This window comes from Rana temporaria, assembly GCF_905171775.1.
Source record: "Rana temporaria chromosome 3 unlocalized genomic scaffold, aRanTem1.1 chr3y, whole genome shotgun sequence".
Taxonomy (NCBI): Eukaryota; Metazoa; Chordata; class Amphibia; order Anura; family Ranidae; genus Rana; species Rana temporaria.
The window spans coordinates 129,263-146,560 of NW_024404430.1; the positions used below are offsets into that span (position 1 = coordinate 129,263).

At 49.5% G+C, this 17,298-nt stretch overlaps 1 protein-coding gene across 1 annotated transcript; it reads right to left on the reverse strand.

Annotated features, from left to right (window-relative positions):
* Positions 1 to 342: 342 nt before the first annotated feature.
* Positions 343 to 13,436, reverse strand: LOC120921709 (zona pellucida sperm-binding protein 3-like). Its single transcript, XM_040334248.1, has 8 exons — positions 12,936 to 13,436; positions 4,920 to 5,032; positions 4,616 to 4,719; positions 4,363 to 4,540; positions 4,177 to 4,297; positions 4,009 to 4,100; positions 1,536 to 1,675; positions 343 to 591 (listed from the first exon to the last, which is right to left on the reverse strand). The coding sequence occupies exons 1-8, from the start codon at positions 13,401 to 13,403 to the stop codon at positions 359 to 361; spliced, it is 1,449 nt and encodes a 482-aa protein (XP_040190182.1). The 5' UTR covers positions 13,404 to 13,436; the 3' UTR covers positions 343 to 358.
* Between the last annotated feature and the right edge of the window lie 3,862 nt (positions 13,437 to 17,298).

Here is a 17,298-nt window from a genome sequence, read left to right on the forward strand (position 1 = left end):
TCTTTCACAATATATAAAAAAATTGGGCAAAATGTATTGTCATTTTTTAATTCAAAAAAGTGATTTTTATCCAAAAAAAGTGCGCTTGTAAGACCGCTGCGCAAATACGGTGTGACAAAAAGTATTGCAATGACTGCCATTTTATTCCCTAGGATGTCTGCTAAAAAAAAAATTATATAATGTTTGGGGGTTCTGATTAATTTTCTAGCAAAAGAATTGTGATTTTCACATGAAGGAGAGAAGTGCCAGAATAGGCACAGTGGTCAAAGACATGTACAAAAAAAAAAAAAAAAAAAAAAAAAAAAAAAACCCCACACAAACTGAAAAAAAAAAAAGACCAAATTAAATGAGAATTTCTTTAGTTTTCTTCACCAGACAGTACATATTGCGGCTTTTTTGGAGACTTGAGAATGAACACCGTACACACAGCGACTACAAGAAGACTGACACACCCGACAGTCACCAACCACCAGAGCTCTGCGGGGGCGGCCTCTTCCTTCATCACTGCAGCTGCAAGGTCACCTTGTTTTGGCCCAATCACAAGCAGAGGTCCCAAGGTGGTCACCGACTGTCCCTCTTCCATGATAGAGTCTGCAGGAGAAAAGCAAGGGTCAGGAGACAGCTAAACACCTCTACCAATGCAACCAAGAGCTTTCAAGTGAGAAAGCAGTTCCTACTTAAACGAGCAATCCAGTGTAGACCCTCCATTAGGGTTTCAAAATGTCATGTTAGCCAGGCATGTACTGGCCATCAGGACTACCGGGAGTTTCCCGGTGGGTCGATGGCTCAGTGGACTGGTTTCAGTGACAGCCAGTGATGTTGCTAGGGGGTGGCTTTTGGGGCTATAGCCCCAAATCTGGGGGCCATAGCCCTTAGTCCCCAACCACAGGGCCATGGCCAGAGCGCGGGAAAGCAGGGCAGGTGAGAGAACAGAGATGACCTCTCAATGCCTGCCCTGCATCACCACTGTTCCACCCTCACTGTGCAGCAGAGAGATGACATCTCACTGCCAGTCCTCTGGGGACACTGATGGTAGTGGGGGGGGCTCTCTGGGGATCCTATTTTTTGTTATACTTAGTGGAAAGTTTACATATACACTGAGTTTGCAAAATTTAAGTGGGCCAGTCTGGATGAAGTCCAGGGCCAAAATTTGTCCCAGTCCAGCTCTGATGTCCACCTCAACATTCTGTATAGTTATTGGTTGATGGTTTGAAACCTGAAGATTTTATATTGCCATCTGACCCCTTTAAGAGGAGATCTCCCTTCCAAGCTTTACAACTAGAGAGGGGATGGCAATGGGCAATATGAAGCCATCCAGGTTCTAGGCTTCCTCTTAAATTGCCCCCCCGTGTCCCTCAGATCATTAGTCACATTTCCTAGTATGAGAAGTCTGGGCCAAGTTATCCCAACACCAGTCAGGATTTTCCCATACCTGTACCCTGGGGAGATGCATTACAGGAAATGTATCCTTATAACATTGGGGCCCCTATGGCCATACTCATTTTGTACATGGCAGCTGCATGGTTAAGACTCACCATCCAAGGCTTCTCTCTTCCCAAAGGCTCTCGGTCTTCCAAATCGGCTCCTTCCTCCTGTAAGACCAGTGGGGTTGCTGCAGGTTCCTGGTGTCCCACAACACTGGCAGATACTGCTGGGGCCCTCAACTGCAGACCAGCTGGAGAGAGAACAAGCTGATAAGTCAGTATCATTTTTGCACATTAAGCAACAGTGTCAGTTTCCTGCTAGCAGTACATGGAGGTTACATTACTTTTATTAGGATAGGTGTAGAAAGTACTCGGCCTGGGGCTCAAGACAAGGACATCCAGCACCCAGGGCCAAGAAGCCAAACCACACCCACCCCCAGGAGTAGGGTTGCCACCATTTCTCCAAGACAAACCTGGACACTTTAGAGGCCTGAGACAATAATGTGTCTGGGTTGCAAGCAGACTGAAACCTGGACACACGATTTAAAACCTGGACTGTCCAGATGAATCTGGTACAGGTGGCAACCCTATGAAGGAGTGGATGGGGCCCATAGTGGTGCAAGGTTTGCAATATTTGGGACATGTGACTAAAGATCAATTATGGTATACTGCAGTGAACTGAAGTTAAAAATGGGTACACAAATGGGGCAACAGTGGCAGAAAACTGATGGTATCTACTGTATCAGTGGGATGGAGGTGGGGGGGGGGAATTGGCTCTGTGGGTAAATAAAGGGCTCTAGGGGGCTTAAGAGGAAGGGGGAAGACAAGTACTATGACTGGTTGGGATGTGTGGCCATCATTGTTTGACAAGTGGTGAGGGGGCAATCAGTTACCACTGCCTGTTCCAACCCCCGAAAAAGCTGACCCACAAACACCCCAATCACGTTCATTGCATTCACTTGCAGGGCAGATGTGGTGCAGACCCATTTATGTTGACATACCATTAATACCTTTGCCATTGAACAGCACAGAGTGGCTGCATCTCCTTGTTCAGGTGGATGGCAAAATGCATGCTTGTACTGCCTCTACCCAGCTGCTGGCAGATACATGGTTGATGAATGAGTCGATTCCTGAGCCTGCATCCTCAGGCGAGTGACCTCACCACCCAATGCCTGTAACTGAAGTCAACCCCTCCTGCCCACTAAAGGCAAGGAGGACCGATAAGGGTCCTTAGGGAACGCAAATGTTAGTGGGACTTTGTTGTAAGGGGGATTTCTGCTCAGCAGTGGCATTGCTGGGGGGGGTGGTCTGCACCTGGGTGCCACCATCCAAGGGGGGGGGGGGGAGCACTGGCCGACTGTGGAAGTTCCCCCCCCCCTTTCAGCTGGAAACCCATCTCCATTTCTGGTGCCATGGGTGTTCTGTCTCTCACTATGGTGCCGCTTCCTGTCATGATCCATTCTTCATGTTCGATATACCCGAGCTGGTGCAGTAACAGGAGTGGGGTGTACATCCTCTGCTGTGACAGGTGGGGGGGGGACTGTACTGATGGAGGTGGGGAACTATACTTGGAAGAGGGTACTGCATTAAGGGGGTGCGACACCATGTTTTACTGAGCGACACCAACTTTAGTGACGCCACTGGTTTACAGTATTCGCCCCCCCCCCAAAAAAAAAAAAAAACTGTGCCTGTGTGCCCTACTATCTAGATCTGGCCCTAGAGACATGTAGTACACAGAGGGAAGTGAAAGGTGCCGATGTACCAGGGAGAAAAAATAAATTAGTGTAACCAAGGTGGTGAAGTGGCCAAGAAGGAGAATGAGTTGAAGTGTGGAGAGAACCAATTTACCAGTAAGTGGCAGACCTAACTGAATGGAAGTGACTGGAGGGGTTTGAAGAATCAGGGGCAGTGGGAGAATACTCCGCTTAGTGAGAAAGTCTAAGCAGCTGCACCACCCAGTGCACCCACCTGTCCACAAACCTGGCACATGCCCCCTTTGCACCACATTCACACCTTGCCTTAAGCCCTGCTCAAGGGTATTTGAAATCCAAAAACATATCCAGTATCCCTCCCACATAGAAATGTTCTACATGCTGGAAAAGTCCAGCCAGAACAAAAACTCCTCAGGTTATTTTAGCCTGCACACAGCCCAAGTCTAGCACATCTATTCCAGGGTAGACTTGCCCGGTATCACAGGTAGCCACCGTAGTTTTGGAAGCAAGACTAGCTGCCAATCAGGATACCAGGAGTCAGCACAGCTCATCTTTTAAGGGGCAGCTTTGATTTCCAAAGCAGAATTCGGAGCACCATATCCACAATTCTGATCATGCTGGCACCTGAGATTAGACAGTTTCAGCCCCGAGGTTGCTTACCCAGGCCAGCCACGATGATACCAATATGCATGCTATGGTAAGGGCCCTACAGAGGATGCCTGTGTACCATTATGGTTTATTAATATTTTCACCATTGGTTTTGGTAATCCACCATGTTAGGTCCAAAAAAGTTTGTTCCAGTGACTGGATCCATGCAAAAGGGAATACAGAGATCATCAATCCCTGGACACTCAACAAATCGATAGTCTCACCTGTTTGTGGCTTTACTATAGGAACAGGCCTTGTTGGTGGGATCTGGGACCTGGGTGGCAGCAGCAGCTCTCAGGTAACAGGTCAAGTAGATCTGGAATAGAAGGTTTTAGTAGGTTAAACATTCCTAGAAGGCACCAATCTGTGCAACCAATTCTAACCATCCTCACCAGAGAGACATCATTTCCTAGGAACCGGAAGGCATCCACCGTGAACTGTAGAGTGTTAGTCTGGACCCTTGGAGCGATGAAGGCCGAGGAGGCGTCAGCTTGTGTTCCATCCACCAGACATCTGCAGAAGATAGTCACTTAAAACTGGGTCATGGCAACACAACACCCTCCCCCACCAGAACATACCCATTGTCTGCAATGAGGTCATAACTTGGAGAAGAGGTGGCATCAGGAGATATGGTGGCCACACAGCGGTCCACATACAGGATCATATCCATTTGGTTGTGAGTATCCACAGAGGCCTCTATGTAGAGAATATCCCCCAACTGATAGATGGGAGAACTTCTGGGACCACGCCAGTCCTCTGTATACATAAGGGAAAAGGGGGATTAGTAAAAACCCAAATATAACACCCCCCCCCCCCCCCCATCTTCCTCACCAGTCATCAGGACCAAAGAGAAGGACAACCTTTCTTCTGAAGACACAGTGGTGCTGAATGGAACCCACGTTGGCTTAATGGCCTGGCTGCTCACATTACCGTGCCTACAGAGAACAGGATCAAGGTCAGGAATGAGTCAACGGAAGTCATTTACTATGACAAATTCATATTAATTTGTCCTGTGCATCACAAGGGGTTTAACCTTCCCCCACACCATCCAAACTTAGACATTGACCAGATGCTGAACACCAGCTGGGACCTGCATGGCCCCCCAGTGTAAGCTGATCCAGTAGTATTGACTCACCGGTAGTAGAAACACATTATGGGGACCACAGCTGGGTTGGTTCTGATGATTGGAATGGAGGAGGTTGGGCTGTAGGTCAGGTTGGTGGTGTAGATTAGCCAGTCTTGCATCATCTGCGCAGAGAAGAGAAGGATACAGACTTACAGGGAAGCTGCCATTGTTTGGCCCATTTCTGAGACCGGACACAAATCTGTAATTTTCAACCCACATGTGAGAATTTGTAGCGCTATACAAGTTATTCACTCACACCATTACAAAAGGAGTCTGGAGTAGGGCGACCAGACATCCCTGGTTTCCAGGGACAGTCCCCAGAGCCAGTGTCCCCAGATTGCAGGGGTGGAGCTTGGTGCAGGGTCGATCAGTGGCAGCTGGTGAAGTTTTAGGATGGGGGGGGCGCAAGACCCTGCCCCTCCACGCTTGGCCCCTCCCACTTATGGTAAGCCACACCCCTTATATAATCCACCTACTTCGTCCCCTGTATTCCACTCATAGTTTCAGGAGTATATAGCCCCAGCATCACAGGACAGAGTATATAGTGCAGCCTTACAGATTGGTGCAAACAAACTAAAAAAATTACACTGTTAGTAATGAAGGACTCTAAACAGGCATTTATCAGGTGATTATGTGTCATTCCTGCTAGATAAAATAAAAAAATGGGGTTACTTACCGGTAACATCCCTTTTCCAGGAGTCTTTCAGGACAGGTACTGTAGAGAGACACAGGCTCCTCCCCTCTTAGGAAACACCGCCTTCCAATTAAGGATTTAAGCCTCATCCTCCCTCAGCTCCTCAGTTTTTCCAGAGTACCTCCGGCCAGCTGGGGAGACACAAGAACACGTCAAATAAATATCACTTTTCATCTTACCTGACGGCCTTGTATGATGAGTTTTTCAGAAATACCCCTAGAAAAAAAGGGTGGGTACCAGTGCTGTCCTGAAAGACTCCTGGAAAAGGGATGTTACCGGTAAGTAACCCCATTTTTCCCTGTTCGTCTTTCAGGACAGGTACTGTAGAGAGGATAAGCGAGCACCTTACCCTAGGGTGGGACCACTGCTTGTAGTACTTTGCGTCCAAAGGCTTGATCCTTGGTCGAAAGCAGGTCCAGTCTGTAGTGTTTCACGAAAGTCGAGAAACTAGACCATGTTGCAGCCTTACAGATCTGCTCCGGGGAAGCACCAGCACACTCTGCCTGTGAAGCTGCTACAGCCCTGGTGGAATGTGCCTTAATACCCTGTGGAGGCTCCACCCCCTTAGATATATATGCCTGAATAATGGCCGATCTTAACCATCTGGCTATCGTGCGCCTAGAGGCTCTGGACCCCTTTTTGGACCCCGAAAATAAAACAAAAAGAGAATCAGTTTTCCTGACCTGCTCTGTGCTATTTAAGTATTGTAGGACACACCTCCTTACATCTAAACTGTGAAATTTGTGTTCCTGTTCCCTCACAGGATTCGAACAAAAAGAAGGCAATGTGATTTCTTGACTTCTGTGAAAATTAGAAGATACCTTCGGTAAAAAGGCCGGATCCGTCTTAAAAATAATGCGGTCCGGAAAAATCTGAAAAAAGGGCGCCCTAATTGACAGGGCTTCGAGTTCACTCACTCTTCTAGCGGTGGTGATCGCTACCAAGAATACAGTCTTGAGTGTGATCACCTCTAAAGTACTACTCTCTAGCGGCTCAAATGGTTCCTCTGTAAGAGCCTGTAGAACTAATGAAAGATCCCATACTGGGAAGTTGGGGGCTCTAACTGGTCTTCTTCTACTCAAGGCCTTAAAAAACCTAGAAACCCATGGGTCAGATGCTAACTGTCTTTCTAGGAAAACACTCAAAGCTGAGACCTGACCCTTCAGTGTGCTAATGGCCAGCCCCTTGTCTGCTCCTGCCTGCAGAAATTCCAATACTGCTATCGAGCTATGAACCTTGAAAGAGCTTTCCAAGCACCAGTTGTTAAAACGCTTCCAAACTTTAAGATAGATTGCTTGCGTCTCCTTCTTCCTGCAGCTTAGAAGGGTTGCTATTAGTCGTTCTGAAAAGCCCTTGTTTCTTAGCAGCTCCTCCTCAGAAGCCAGGCTGCTAGGTTCCACCTCTCCACCTGCGGACAGCAGACTGGACCCTGAGTAAGAAGGTCTTCCCGGATTGGCAAAATCCAAGGAGGTTCTACTGATAGACTCTTCAGAATGGAAAACCATGGTCTCCTGGGCCAATGGGGTGCAATCAGAATCAGCGTTGTGTTTTCCCTTTGCAGCTTTCTCAAAACTGCTGGAATCAGAACCGGAGGGGGGAAAGCATAACACCTGACGAACTGCCAGGTCTGTGCTAAAGCATCCACCCCTAGTGCTCCGTCCCACCTGTTCAGGGAAAAAAATAGCCGTGTCTTGGTATTTCCCCTTGAGGCGAACAGATCCACCTCCGGTATTCCCCACCTTTGAGTGATCACTTCGTAAACCTCTTGGTTCAGGACCCAATCGCCCTCCCTCAGCTTTTTCCTGCTGAGGAAATCTGCGACTTGATTCTGCTCCCCCCTCAGATGAATCGCAGAAAGAGATAAAATGTTGGTCTCTGCCCATTTGAGGATGGACTCTGTCAGCTTCCACAAGGACTGGCTCCTGGTGCCCCCCTGCCTGTTGATATAGGCAACTGCGGAGGAATTGTCCGAACGGATTCGGACATGATGACCCTGAAGATCTCTTTGAAAGGCTCTGAGGGCCAGATCTATAGCCTTCAGCTCCCTCCAATTCGAGGATCTCTTTGAGTCCTCTATTTCCCAGGTACCCTGCATCAGAGAAGAATTCAGATGTGCTCCCCATCCTGTGCCACTGGCGTCCGTTGTTACTGTCCTGGATATTGGACAAATCCACTCCAGCCCTTGTAACAGGTTCGCCCCCTTCCTCCACCACCAGAGGGCTCTCTTGACCTGAATCGGTACTGAAATTAGAGCATCCAGGGACCCCGGGTTGCGATCCCAGACACTTAAGATGTAAAGTTGTAAGGGACGAAAATGCAACCCTGCCCACTGTACCGCCGGAAGTGTGGAAGTTAGAAGACCCAAGGCTGACATGGCTTTCCTTATTGTGAGCTGAGAGCTGCCCTGAAGAAGTAGCATTGCCCTGTCTACTTTTTGTATTTTTTCTGCTGGGAGAAAGACCATCTGTCTGGTTGAGTCCAGTTCGTACCCCAGGAAGGTGACCCTTTGAGATGGCACTAGACTGGATTTCTCCAGATTCAAAAGCCATCCCAGGCTTTCCAGGACCTCTCTTGTTACCCGGAGATCCTGGGACAGCTGTTCCGGTGACCCTGCAAACAGTAACAGGTCGTCCAGGTACGCTATCACTGAGATCCCTCTGAGACGAAGGAACGCCAAGACCTCCACCATAACTTTGGTGAAGATGCGGGGGGAAGAGGAGAGCCCGAAGGGAAGGGCTTTGAACTGAAGGTGAAATGTCCCTTCCTTGGACCTTACTGCCAATCTCAGAAACTTCTGATAACCCTCTGCTATAGGGATGTGCAAATAGGCATCCTTCAGATCTATTGATGCCATAAAGCAATTGGGGGGGAGAAGGGTCTTCACTGAGTAAATTGAATCCATCCGGAATCTTTTGTAAGTGACCGAGAGATTCAGGGGCTTCAGATTCAGTATAAGTCTGAACTTCCCTGATGGTTTGCGAACCACAAAAATGTGGGAATAGAAGCCCCTGCCTGTCTCTTCTGTCGGGACCCGAACCACTACCTCCTGATCCTCCAACTCCTGAAGGGAGGAAAGAAGAGCTAATGATTTCTCCTTGCATTTTGGTAGCTCGGTGATCAAAAGTCTTAATGGAGGAGGCTTTGAGAATTCTAATTTGTATCCTCGCCTTATGATCCCCAGCACAAATTGATTGCTGGTGATCATTTCCCATTGTGGGAGAAAGGCCCCCAATCTTCCCCCCACCTTGACTTCGTCATTGTGGTTTTTGGGGTTGTTCAGGAGCACGAAAAATCGCTGCTCCGCGCCCCTTACCTTTCGGTCCCCAAAACTTCCTTTTCCCTTCTGGTTTAGGGGTTTCTACTTTCTTCTGGGACCAGAACTTCTTCTTTGCCTGTCCCCCAAACTTTTTCTTTAGAGGAAAGGCTTTCTTTTTGTCGGCTGTTCGGTCAAGAACAGCCTCCAAACCTGGTCCAAACAGCAGGTCTCCTGTGAGGGGAATACCGCACAATTTAACCTTAGATGCGCTATCCCCTTGCCATGTTTTGAGCCATAAGGCTCTCCTTGCCGAATTAGACAAGGCCGCAGAGCGCGCAGACATGCGTATAGACTCTGCTGATGCGTCTGCTAGATACGCTACCCCATTCAGTAGTGTAGGAAAAGAGGCCAAAACAGTTTCTTTGGGTGTCCCTGCTTCAATGTGCGCTTTCAATTGCGTGAGCCAATGTTCCATGTTGCGAGCTACCACTGTAGCTGCCATGGCAGGCTTGAGATTCCCCTGTGAAGAATCCCACGATTTCTTCAGAAGTGAATCCATTCTTCTGTCCATGGGGTCTGAAAGCACCCCCATGTCTTCAAACGCCAAGTCAGTGTGTCTGGACACCTGTGAGAATGCCGCATCTAATTTGGGAATTTTGTTCCAAACTAAGGCTTCTTCCTCAGAAAAGGGAAATCTTCGCTTCAATGCATTTGAAAGGAAGGGTTTCCTTTCCGGATCCTGCCACTCTTTTTTGATGGTCTGGACCAAGACCTCATGGACCGGGAAAACTCTTTTCTTTTGTTCCCCTAAGCCCATGAACATTCTGTCATGGAGCGATAGTGCTTTTTTCTCTTCCGGGATCCCCAACGTAGCGTGGATTGCCCCTAAGAGGTCATCCACTTCTTCAAGGGAAAGCTTATATCGGGAATTCCTTGAGGGTTCCCCCTCCTTCCCTTCCCCTTCAGACTCCCCTTGGGAGTCAGAAGCGGCACTATCTCGCTCTTCCTCAGCGTCCTCTCTGAAGTCCTCTGGGTTCTCTCCACTTACGGAGGGAAGTACCACAGGACCAGGTGGATTAACCTGCTGCACTGGAGAAGGGCTACTCTGTGGCAACTGAAAACCAGCAAACAGATCCTTAAAAGATTGAAAAGTGCTGGTAAGCTCTTTCACTGTAGTTGCTAGCTCAGAACCCTGCTCTGCCTCTTTCTCCCTGATTAACCCCTCAATACAGCGTCTGCACAGTGCTTTGTTCCAGGTCTCTCCTAAAGAAGTTTTACAGGAAGGACACCTCTTCTTGGAGCTATGACCCGATTTTTCTGTGGATTTCTGTAAAACACAGTAAAAAGCAAGAGCAGGTATGAGAGGCTATCAGCGTTTCTTTTAAAAACAGCAAACCACCAGGAGTGTTTTTCCCCCTAGCCAACCATCACCAAGGGACACACTACCTCACCCCCCGACCACCAGGAGAATACACCAGTGAAGCTGAAAAGAAGGTAAAGGAACACCACCCCAGGGTTCCTACCTTAGAGTGGCTGGTGCTGCTGTCCTCCGGAGGCGCGTGTGAAGCCTCTGCTTCCGACATCTCCGGTCTAGGCTGTGGTCGATGGACACGCTCCGAATGCCGTCCCCACGGCTGAAAAGCGTAGGCCGCACCAGCCTGGCGTGTGGTCCTTATCCTCTGCCGCGTCTGGGCCTAGAAGACGCGTATCCGGCGGAAGTGCCCGCCCCTTCCGGATCTGACGTCACCCGTCATCCGGCCGGTCTCAGCTCCTGACCTAACTGTGTGATTACACAGGGAGCCGACACGCCGCCTGCAGCGTCCCCCTGGACGAAAGGACAAGGACCCCCTCGGTCAAATACTTCCCCAAGAACGCCGAGGCACGCAGCGCAACAGGTACCTTCGATTTTAGAGCTCACTAGCCCAATCAGGTAGTTGCAGGACTGAGAAAAAGAGAGTCCAGGACCCCCCTCCTCAGAAAACATAGCCCCAGCCTCCCCAGCTGTCTGGCTCTCGGCCCCAGCGGTGTCTCCTGCCGGAGGAAACACCATAAACTGAGGAGCTGAGGGAGGATGAGGCTTAAATCCTTAATTGGAAGGCGGTGTTTCCTAAGAGGGGAGGAGCCTGTGTCTCTCTACAGTACCTGTCCTGAAAGACGAACAGGGAAAATAAAATCCGCACCCTGTAAATAGCACATATCTGCACCATGTAAATAGCACATATCTGCACCCTGCAACCCCCGTTAGATTTTAAATTTATTAATATTTTTATGTGATAAATGTTTCTGAATCACTGGTTTAACACAGTAGTTTTAAGATTTGCTGAGGATAGAGAAATGCCATCTGTCGGAGACTACATCTATTCTTGAAGTCCTATGTCAAGACAGTGGGTGGAGATGTTACTTAAAAATACACAAGTGGGTGTTACGTTTATCACCAACCTTCTTTGGAGCTAGTCTAATTGTGAATTATGCTTAGCTTGGCTTTTAAAACAGTATAAGTATACATGTGGGTTGCGTAGTTAGGTAGGGACCTCAGGGTCATCCGACCCGACAGGAAGATGGGGGTTGGAATCCAACCTGCTGGAAGGGACCTTTCCCAGCAGAGAGATGTTACATCATTAACATCTATTTCCTTCTTCTGTAACTTTCTGAAGTATCATCCTACCATGATGTTTTAACAGCTGTAATATGTAAGCATTGACTGTCTTGCCTTTGGAAGAATAAACATCGTATAATGAAGGAAACCTGAGTCTGTATATTGGGAACCAAGAATGCCTGGGATGGAGGAGAGTTTTGATATATCTCTCTCTCTCTCTCTCATTTTAACACCCCCCAATCAGGTCAGCTACAGTGCTACACTATACACATGGCAGGGGGGTGGTGGACACAGCAATCACACCCCCCCTCCAGACTAACACAGGGTGGCAGGGCAGACAGACGACACTCCTCCAGGCTCCAGACTCTTCTTCTTACAAGTACAACACTACTACAAGTCCCAGCATTAAAAAAAAAAAAAAAAAAAAAAAACACATGACTACTCATCCTTGTAGTTATCATCTTCTCCTGGGGCTCAGGTGCATGCAATCTACCATCTATGGGACTACAAGTCCCAGCAGTGAGAGAAAAACTAGACAAAGATGGTGGATTGCATGCACCTAAGCCCCAGGAGAAGATGGAGACGTACAAGTCCCAGCAGGTTATACCTACAATAAGGCTCTAAGGTGGATTTCATTCACCCAAGCCCCAGGAGACGATGGAGAACTACAAGTCCCAGCAGGTTATAATATAAGGCTCCGAGGTGGATGGATGTCCAGACTCTACAAGTTATTTGGGGTCGATCAAACAATTCAGAATTCCAGATACTGCATAGTACACTACACCAGGCATGGTGGCCAGCTCTGCTTACCTTGGCAGCTCCGCTTGGGCAGTGTATTTTGAATCACTGTCACACAAAGTCCCGCCTCCTGGTTTGGCACGGTTGATAGACAGCACACTTGTCCAATACCAGGACATGCGCTGTCTATCATAGGTAAGAGCCAATCCAGGAGGCGGGACTTGCGTGATCTCATACAATCATTTCATAAACACATACACTGCATATATAATGTGAGGAATATATGTTTATAAAATAGTTTACCATTTGCCCCCCCCCCCCCCCCACCATCCCAAAGGAGGAGAAGGGACTCCATAAGGTCGGTGCTTAAAGTGAAGGAACATTTGGATAGAGTGGTGTGGATCAGAACCCATCAGGTTTTGATTTCTGCAGATATCCTACGGGAACGCTTGTTCTGGTGACAACCAGTGGATTGCTTTACTTTCGGCTAAGGGAGAGGACGTAAAAAAAAAACCTAATGGGACAGATATCAAAATACCCTACAGAGGATGCACCGTCCTCCCCAACAATGCACAATCTAGCTCAATGAAACATCAGCTACAGGGTCATAAGGACAAACCTGTGGTTCCAGGTGAGCGAAGCAGTATACAACGTTCTGTACATGACAGACTACTGGAAGGGGAAGACTAGGGGGCCCCATTGACTAGAATACATGACACAGGGGGAACATCTGAAGATTACCTGCACGGTGTTGCCGCAGTCCTGGAGGTTGATCTGGAAGGTAACAGTGGTGTCTGTACTCTGGGGGTCGGGTTCGCAGCCACGGGGCCCCAGGCTCAGGTCAGAAGGTTGGACCAGCTTCCCAATCCCATAGAAATCCCTCTGGACGGTGACCACCATGTTGTCCTCTCCACACTGGATGCTGATAGGGGAGCTCCCAGGCTGCGGCAGATCTCGGGGAACCCCAACAACGCGTCCACCAAGTGAACCCCTAGAGGCCCCAACCCCCACAACAGGGCGATTAGCATTCCTGTCTCTGGAACCCCATCTAGAAGAGCCCTGGCCAGGTAGACCCCGCTGGTTGCTCCTCCACCTATCTGACTGGCGGCCATGTCTCACCAAGACTCCATCACAGCCAAACCCTGACCAATAGGCCACAGCCAGGAGCAGCACCCAACCACCTTTCACCAGAAAACCCATCCTCCCCATAAGAGACACAACACAATGAATGAGGGAGAGAGAGCTGTCCTTTATACCCCTCCCACCAACCACTGATACCCCCAGCTGGGGCCAATCATCACCACACCCAATGGCTGGGACTATACATGATGGATGGGAGATGAACCAATAATGGAGGTCACCTCATCCCCCTGGAGATCCAGAGGAGAAGATGACTAGATTCATCCTCATACTGGGATCAGATGGGAGAGACGGGTCCACATGGAGTGTGCTACACAAGCTGCATGGAGGAGAGGAACCTCACAAGGATGTACAATGATTGGATCGCATACTACTGATACTACACCATACTACTAATGTCACTCACACCAACAGGAGAGACGTATTGTAGGGCTCAGTAGGCACAGGGATGGTGGGAACCCCTCATAATGGGCACAGCGGGTGTACAGACCCGGGAACTCACCACAGGGATGGTGGGAACCCCTCATAATGGGCACAGCGGGTATACAGACCCGGGAACTCAGCACAGGGATGGTGGGAACCCCTCATAATGGGCACAGCGGGTGTACAGACCCGGGAACTCAGCACAGGGATGGTGGGAACCCCTCATAATGGGCACAGCAGGTGTACAGACCAGGGAACTCAGCACAGGGATGGTGGGAACCCCTCATAATGGGCACAGCAGGTGTACAGACCCGAGAACTCAGCACAGGGATGGAGGGAACCCCTCATAATGGGCACAGCAGGTGTACAGACCCGAGAACTCAGCACAGGGATGGTGGGAAACTGCCATTCCACTCCTGTCAGTGAAGGGTGTGGTTGCTGGTTCCTTTGCTCCTGTGCTCCTGTGCTCCAGAGACCAGGGGCTAGAGTGGCTTCTCTGCCCCAGGAGGGATGCTGGATCCTGGGGAAGAGCCGGGCGGGGCCCCCCTGGATAGGCCTGTGGAAGATTCTGGGCCTACCCAAAGGAAAGATGAGTCCCTGTCAGCCTCCAGACAGAGGACTGTCAGTAAGTTGAAGCGGATTGAGAAGGAGGAGGAGAAATTGATGGTTTTGATGGCCGAGTTCAGAAAGAAAAAACAGATCTGTGCTAAAGTATACAGTAAGAAAAGACCGGCTCTGAGGCCTGAGCTGAAGGACCTGGAACAAGCTGTGAGGAAACAGAAGGATTTGCTGTATTCTCTGAAGGAGAAGAGCGGAATATTTAAAAAAATATATAAGAATGAGGAGCGATTTAATCGCATGAGAAGTGGAGCCGCTTCATGCATGGAGGATGGGGAAGCCAGTGAGGAGATGCAGGTGCAGGCACCTCTGACATTCGCTGAGCCCTCTGCCCCCTTCACACCCCAGCAATGTGGAATGTCTCAGGAGGGTGAAGGTCCTGCCATGCTGGATTTCATAACTAAGTTGGAATCCCCTCCAGATGCGGCTTCCCCGGATGGTGATGTCAAGATGGACGCCGTTTCCAATCCTGTGGAGAGTGCAAGATCCACCATGGAGTCTGCAGCAGCTGAGGGAAGCTCTGATCCCAGCCATAAAATCGCACAGGTGACAACACAGCAAGCAGGTACAGTGTGTGTGCAGGATGGTGGTGGGAACTTTATTAATGACAATAAGCTTGCTGAGGGTTGTAGTGCTGCAGGCAGTCAGCCCATGGACAATGTACAGCATACACCTGATAACTGCCAGTCTGCAGAGAGGTCCATGGACAATACAGTGACTTTGCCTGGACCAGGCACAGCGGCTGTAACTGTGAATGATGGAGGAGATGCTGGGTGCAGTAGTGCCACAACTCAGCAGAAGTCTGCATTGGACGGGACTGGAGCTGTGTGTACAGAGCGGGGGGAGGGGGTGGGTCCTGCCTCTGCTAATACAATCCCAGCTGAATCAGACGCTTTGCCGGCAGGTGTGACTGTGTCTAAGGACAGGACTGCAAGTACTGGGGGTGGAAGGAAATCCTATGCTGGTGTTGCTGCTGCAGGATCTGGGAAGGGGGAACAAGCAGGGAAGGAGCATGGGAATGGGTTGTCTTCCTCCCTGTTTAAAAGGAGGAATGTTGTGCAGCTGAGGTGGGAAGGCGGTGGAATCCCCCCACATAGGAGGGCGGTGGTGGATAAGATTCTACAGATGGGGTTCACGCCCGCAGATATCTTCGCCCTGATCAGTCCGGCAGGTTCCTATGAGTATGATTTGTCCTTTCTCCGTCCGGAGTCTTTGGACATTTTTTGGGAGAAATATGAACACGTGTGTAGGGGCCGGCCGGACTGGAAGGGGCTCATGCCCAAACTTGTCTCCCGCCAGCCACTCATTAAAGTGGTCACGATTCTGGTCCGTAATGAGTCCATACCACCGGGGGATCTATGTATATGGCTGAGGAGGTATGGAGACGTCCTGGGCCCCCTAAAGAAGATTCTGGATGATCGGGGAATATGGACGGGGGGATGGTCTGCTCAGTTGAAACTAAAAGTCATTGACCATGTCGTCCAGCATCTGCCATCCTCAGCTTTCCTGGGGAGGGACAGGCTGACCATCTTCTATCCGGGCCAACCAAAGCTCTGCAATAAATGTGGAGACAAGAGTCACCTTGCGTCCTCCTGTCCAGTGATGAAGTGCTCTCTGTGCCAGGGTATAGGACATCTGGCTAAGGATTGTAACCTCATAAGGTGCAATCTGTGCAATGCGGTGGGACATCCTTATAGCCAGTGTCCTGAGGCAATGCACAATAAGCCTGAGCTCATGAGAGAGTTCTTCCGCCTGGACATGGAGGATGCTCGGAGCTCAACAGCTGGAGGGCCTGTGAGTCCATCTGAGTCTGTGCCAATTCCCAATGTGTCCGTGGTGCCCCAGACTGTGCCAATTCCCAATGTGTCCGTGGTGCCCCAGACTGTGCCAATTCCCAATGTGTCCGTGGTGCCCCAGACTGTGCCAATTCCCAATGTGTCCGTGGTGCCCCAGACTGTGCCAATTCCCAATGTGTCAGTGTCTTCCCAGTCTGTAGGTAAGGTGTCAGTTGCAGAGAATGTGTCCAATCCTTCTGTGTCTTCTAAAATTGCAGAGGCAGCAAGAGGTGCTGGTGCATCAGGTGCGGTGCCAGTCCCCCTCCCTCGATGCTGCAGGGTTCCTGTTAAGGATCGTGGGGTGCAGAGGAGTGGGGAGGATGGTGAAGAGGCTGGCCTGGGGGTAGATAAGGGAAGGGAGTATGGGGGGGAGGGGGGTGAAGGGTGTGGGGAGGCTGCTGACTCCGGGTTGTCCAAGGATGATATGGAGTGGTTGGAGGATAAAAGGAGGAGGGGCAAAAAGAAGGGGAAAAAAGGAGGTACAGTTACCTTAAGTCCTGAGGTTTTGCCTTTGGCGAATAAATTTACGGTACTGTCTGAGGATGACTATGAATGGGACTCGTTCAGTTCTGCATCCTCTATGGATGAAGAGTGCCAGGGTGCAACGAAGCGCGCTGGTTCTCCAGGGAGAGGGAGTAGCCAGGCTGGGAAACAGCCTCAGCCACCTTAATGGCAGTTCCCACTCACTTTATATAAAAGGTGACATGCATGGTGATGCTCTTTAGTCTGGCTCTCCTGTAGGGATTATGTTGTGCGCAATTTGGTTTGCACCGTTTATTATGTTCTTGTGTTTGTTTCTGTTTTGTATAGTCATATTCAATTGTTTTGTAAATATGTTTTATTTATTATGGTTTTATTGGATATAAGTTGTTGTTTGTAAGATTTTTTCAATAAACAAAATTAACCCCTCATAATGGGCACAGCGGGTGTACAGACCCGGGAACTCAGCACAGGGATGGTGGGAACCCCTCATAATGGGCACAGCAGGTGTACAGACCCGGGAACTCAGTACAAGGATGGTGTGAACCCCTCATAATGGGCACAGCGGGTGTACAGACCCAGGAACTAAGCACAGGGATGGTGGGAAC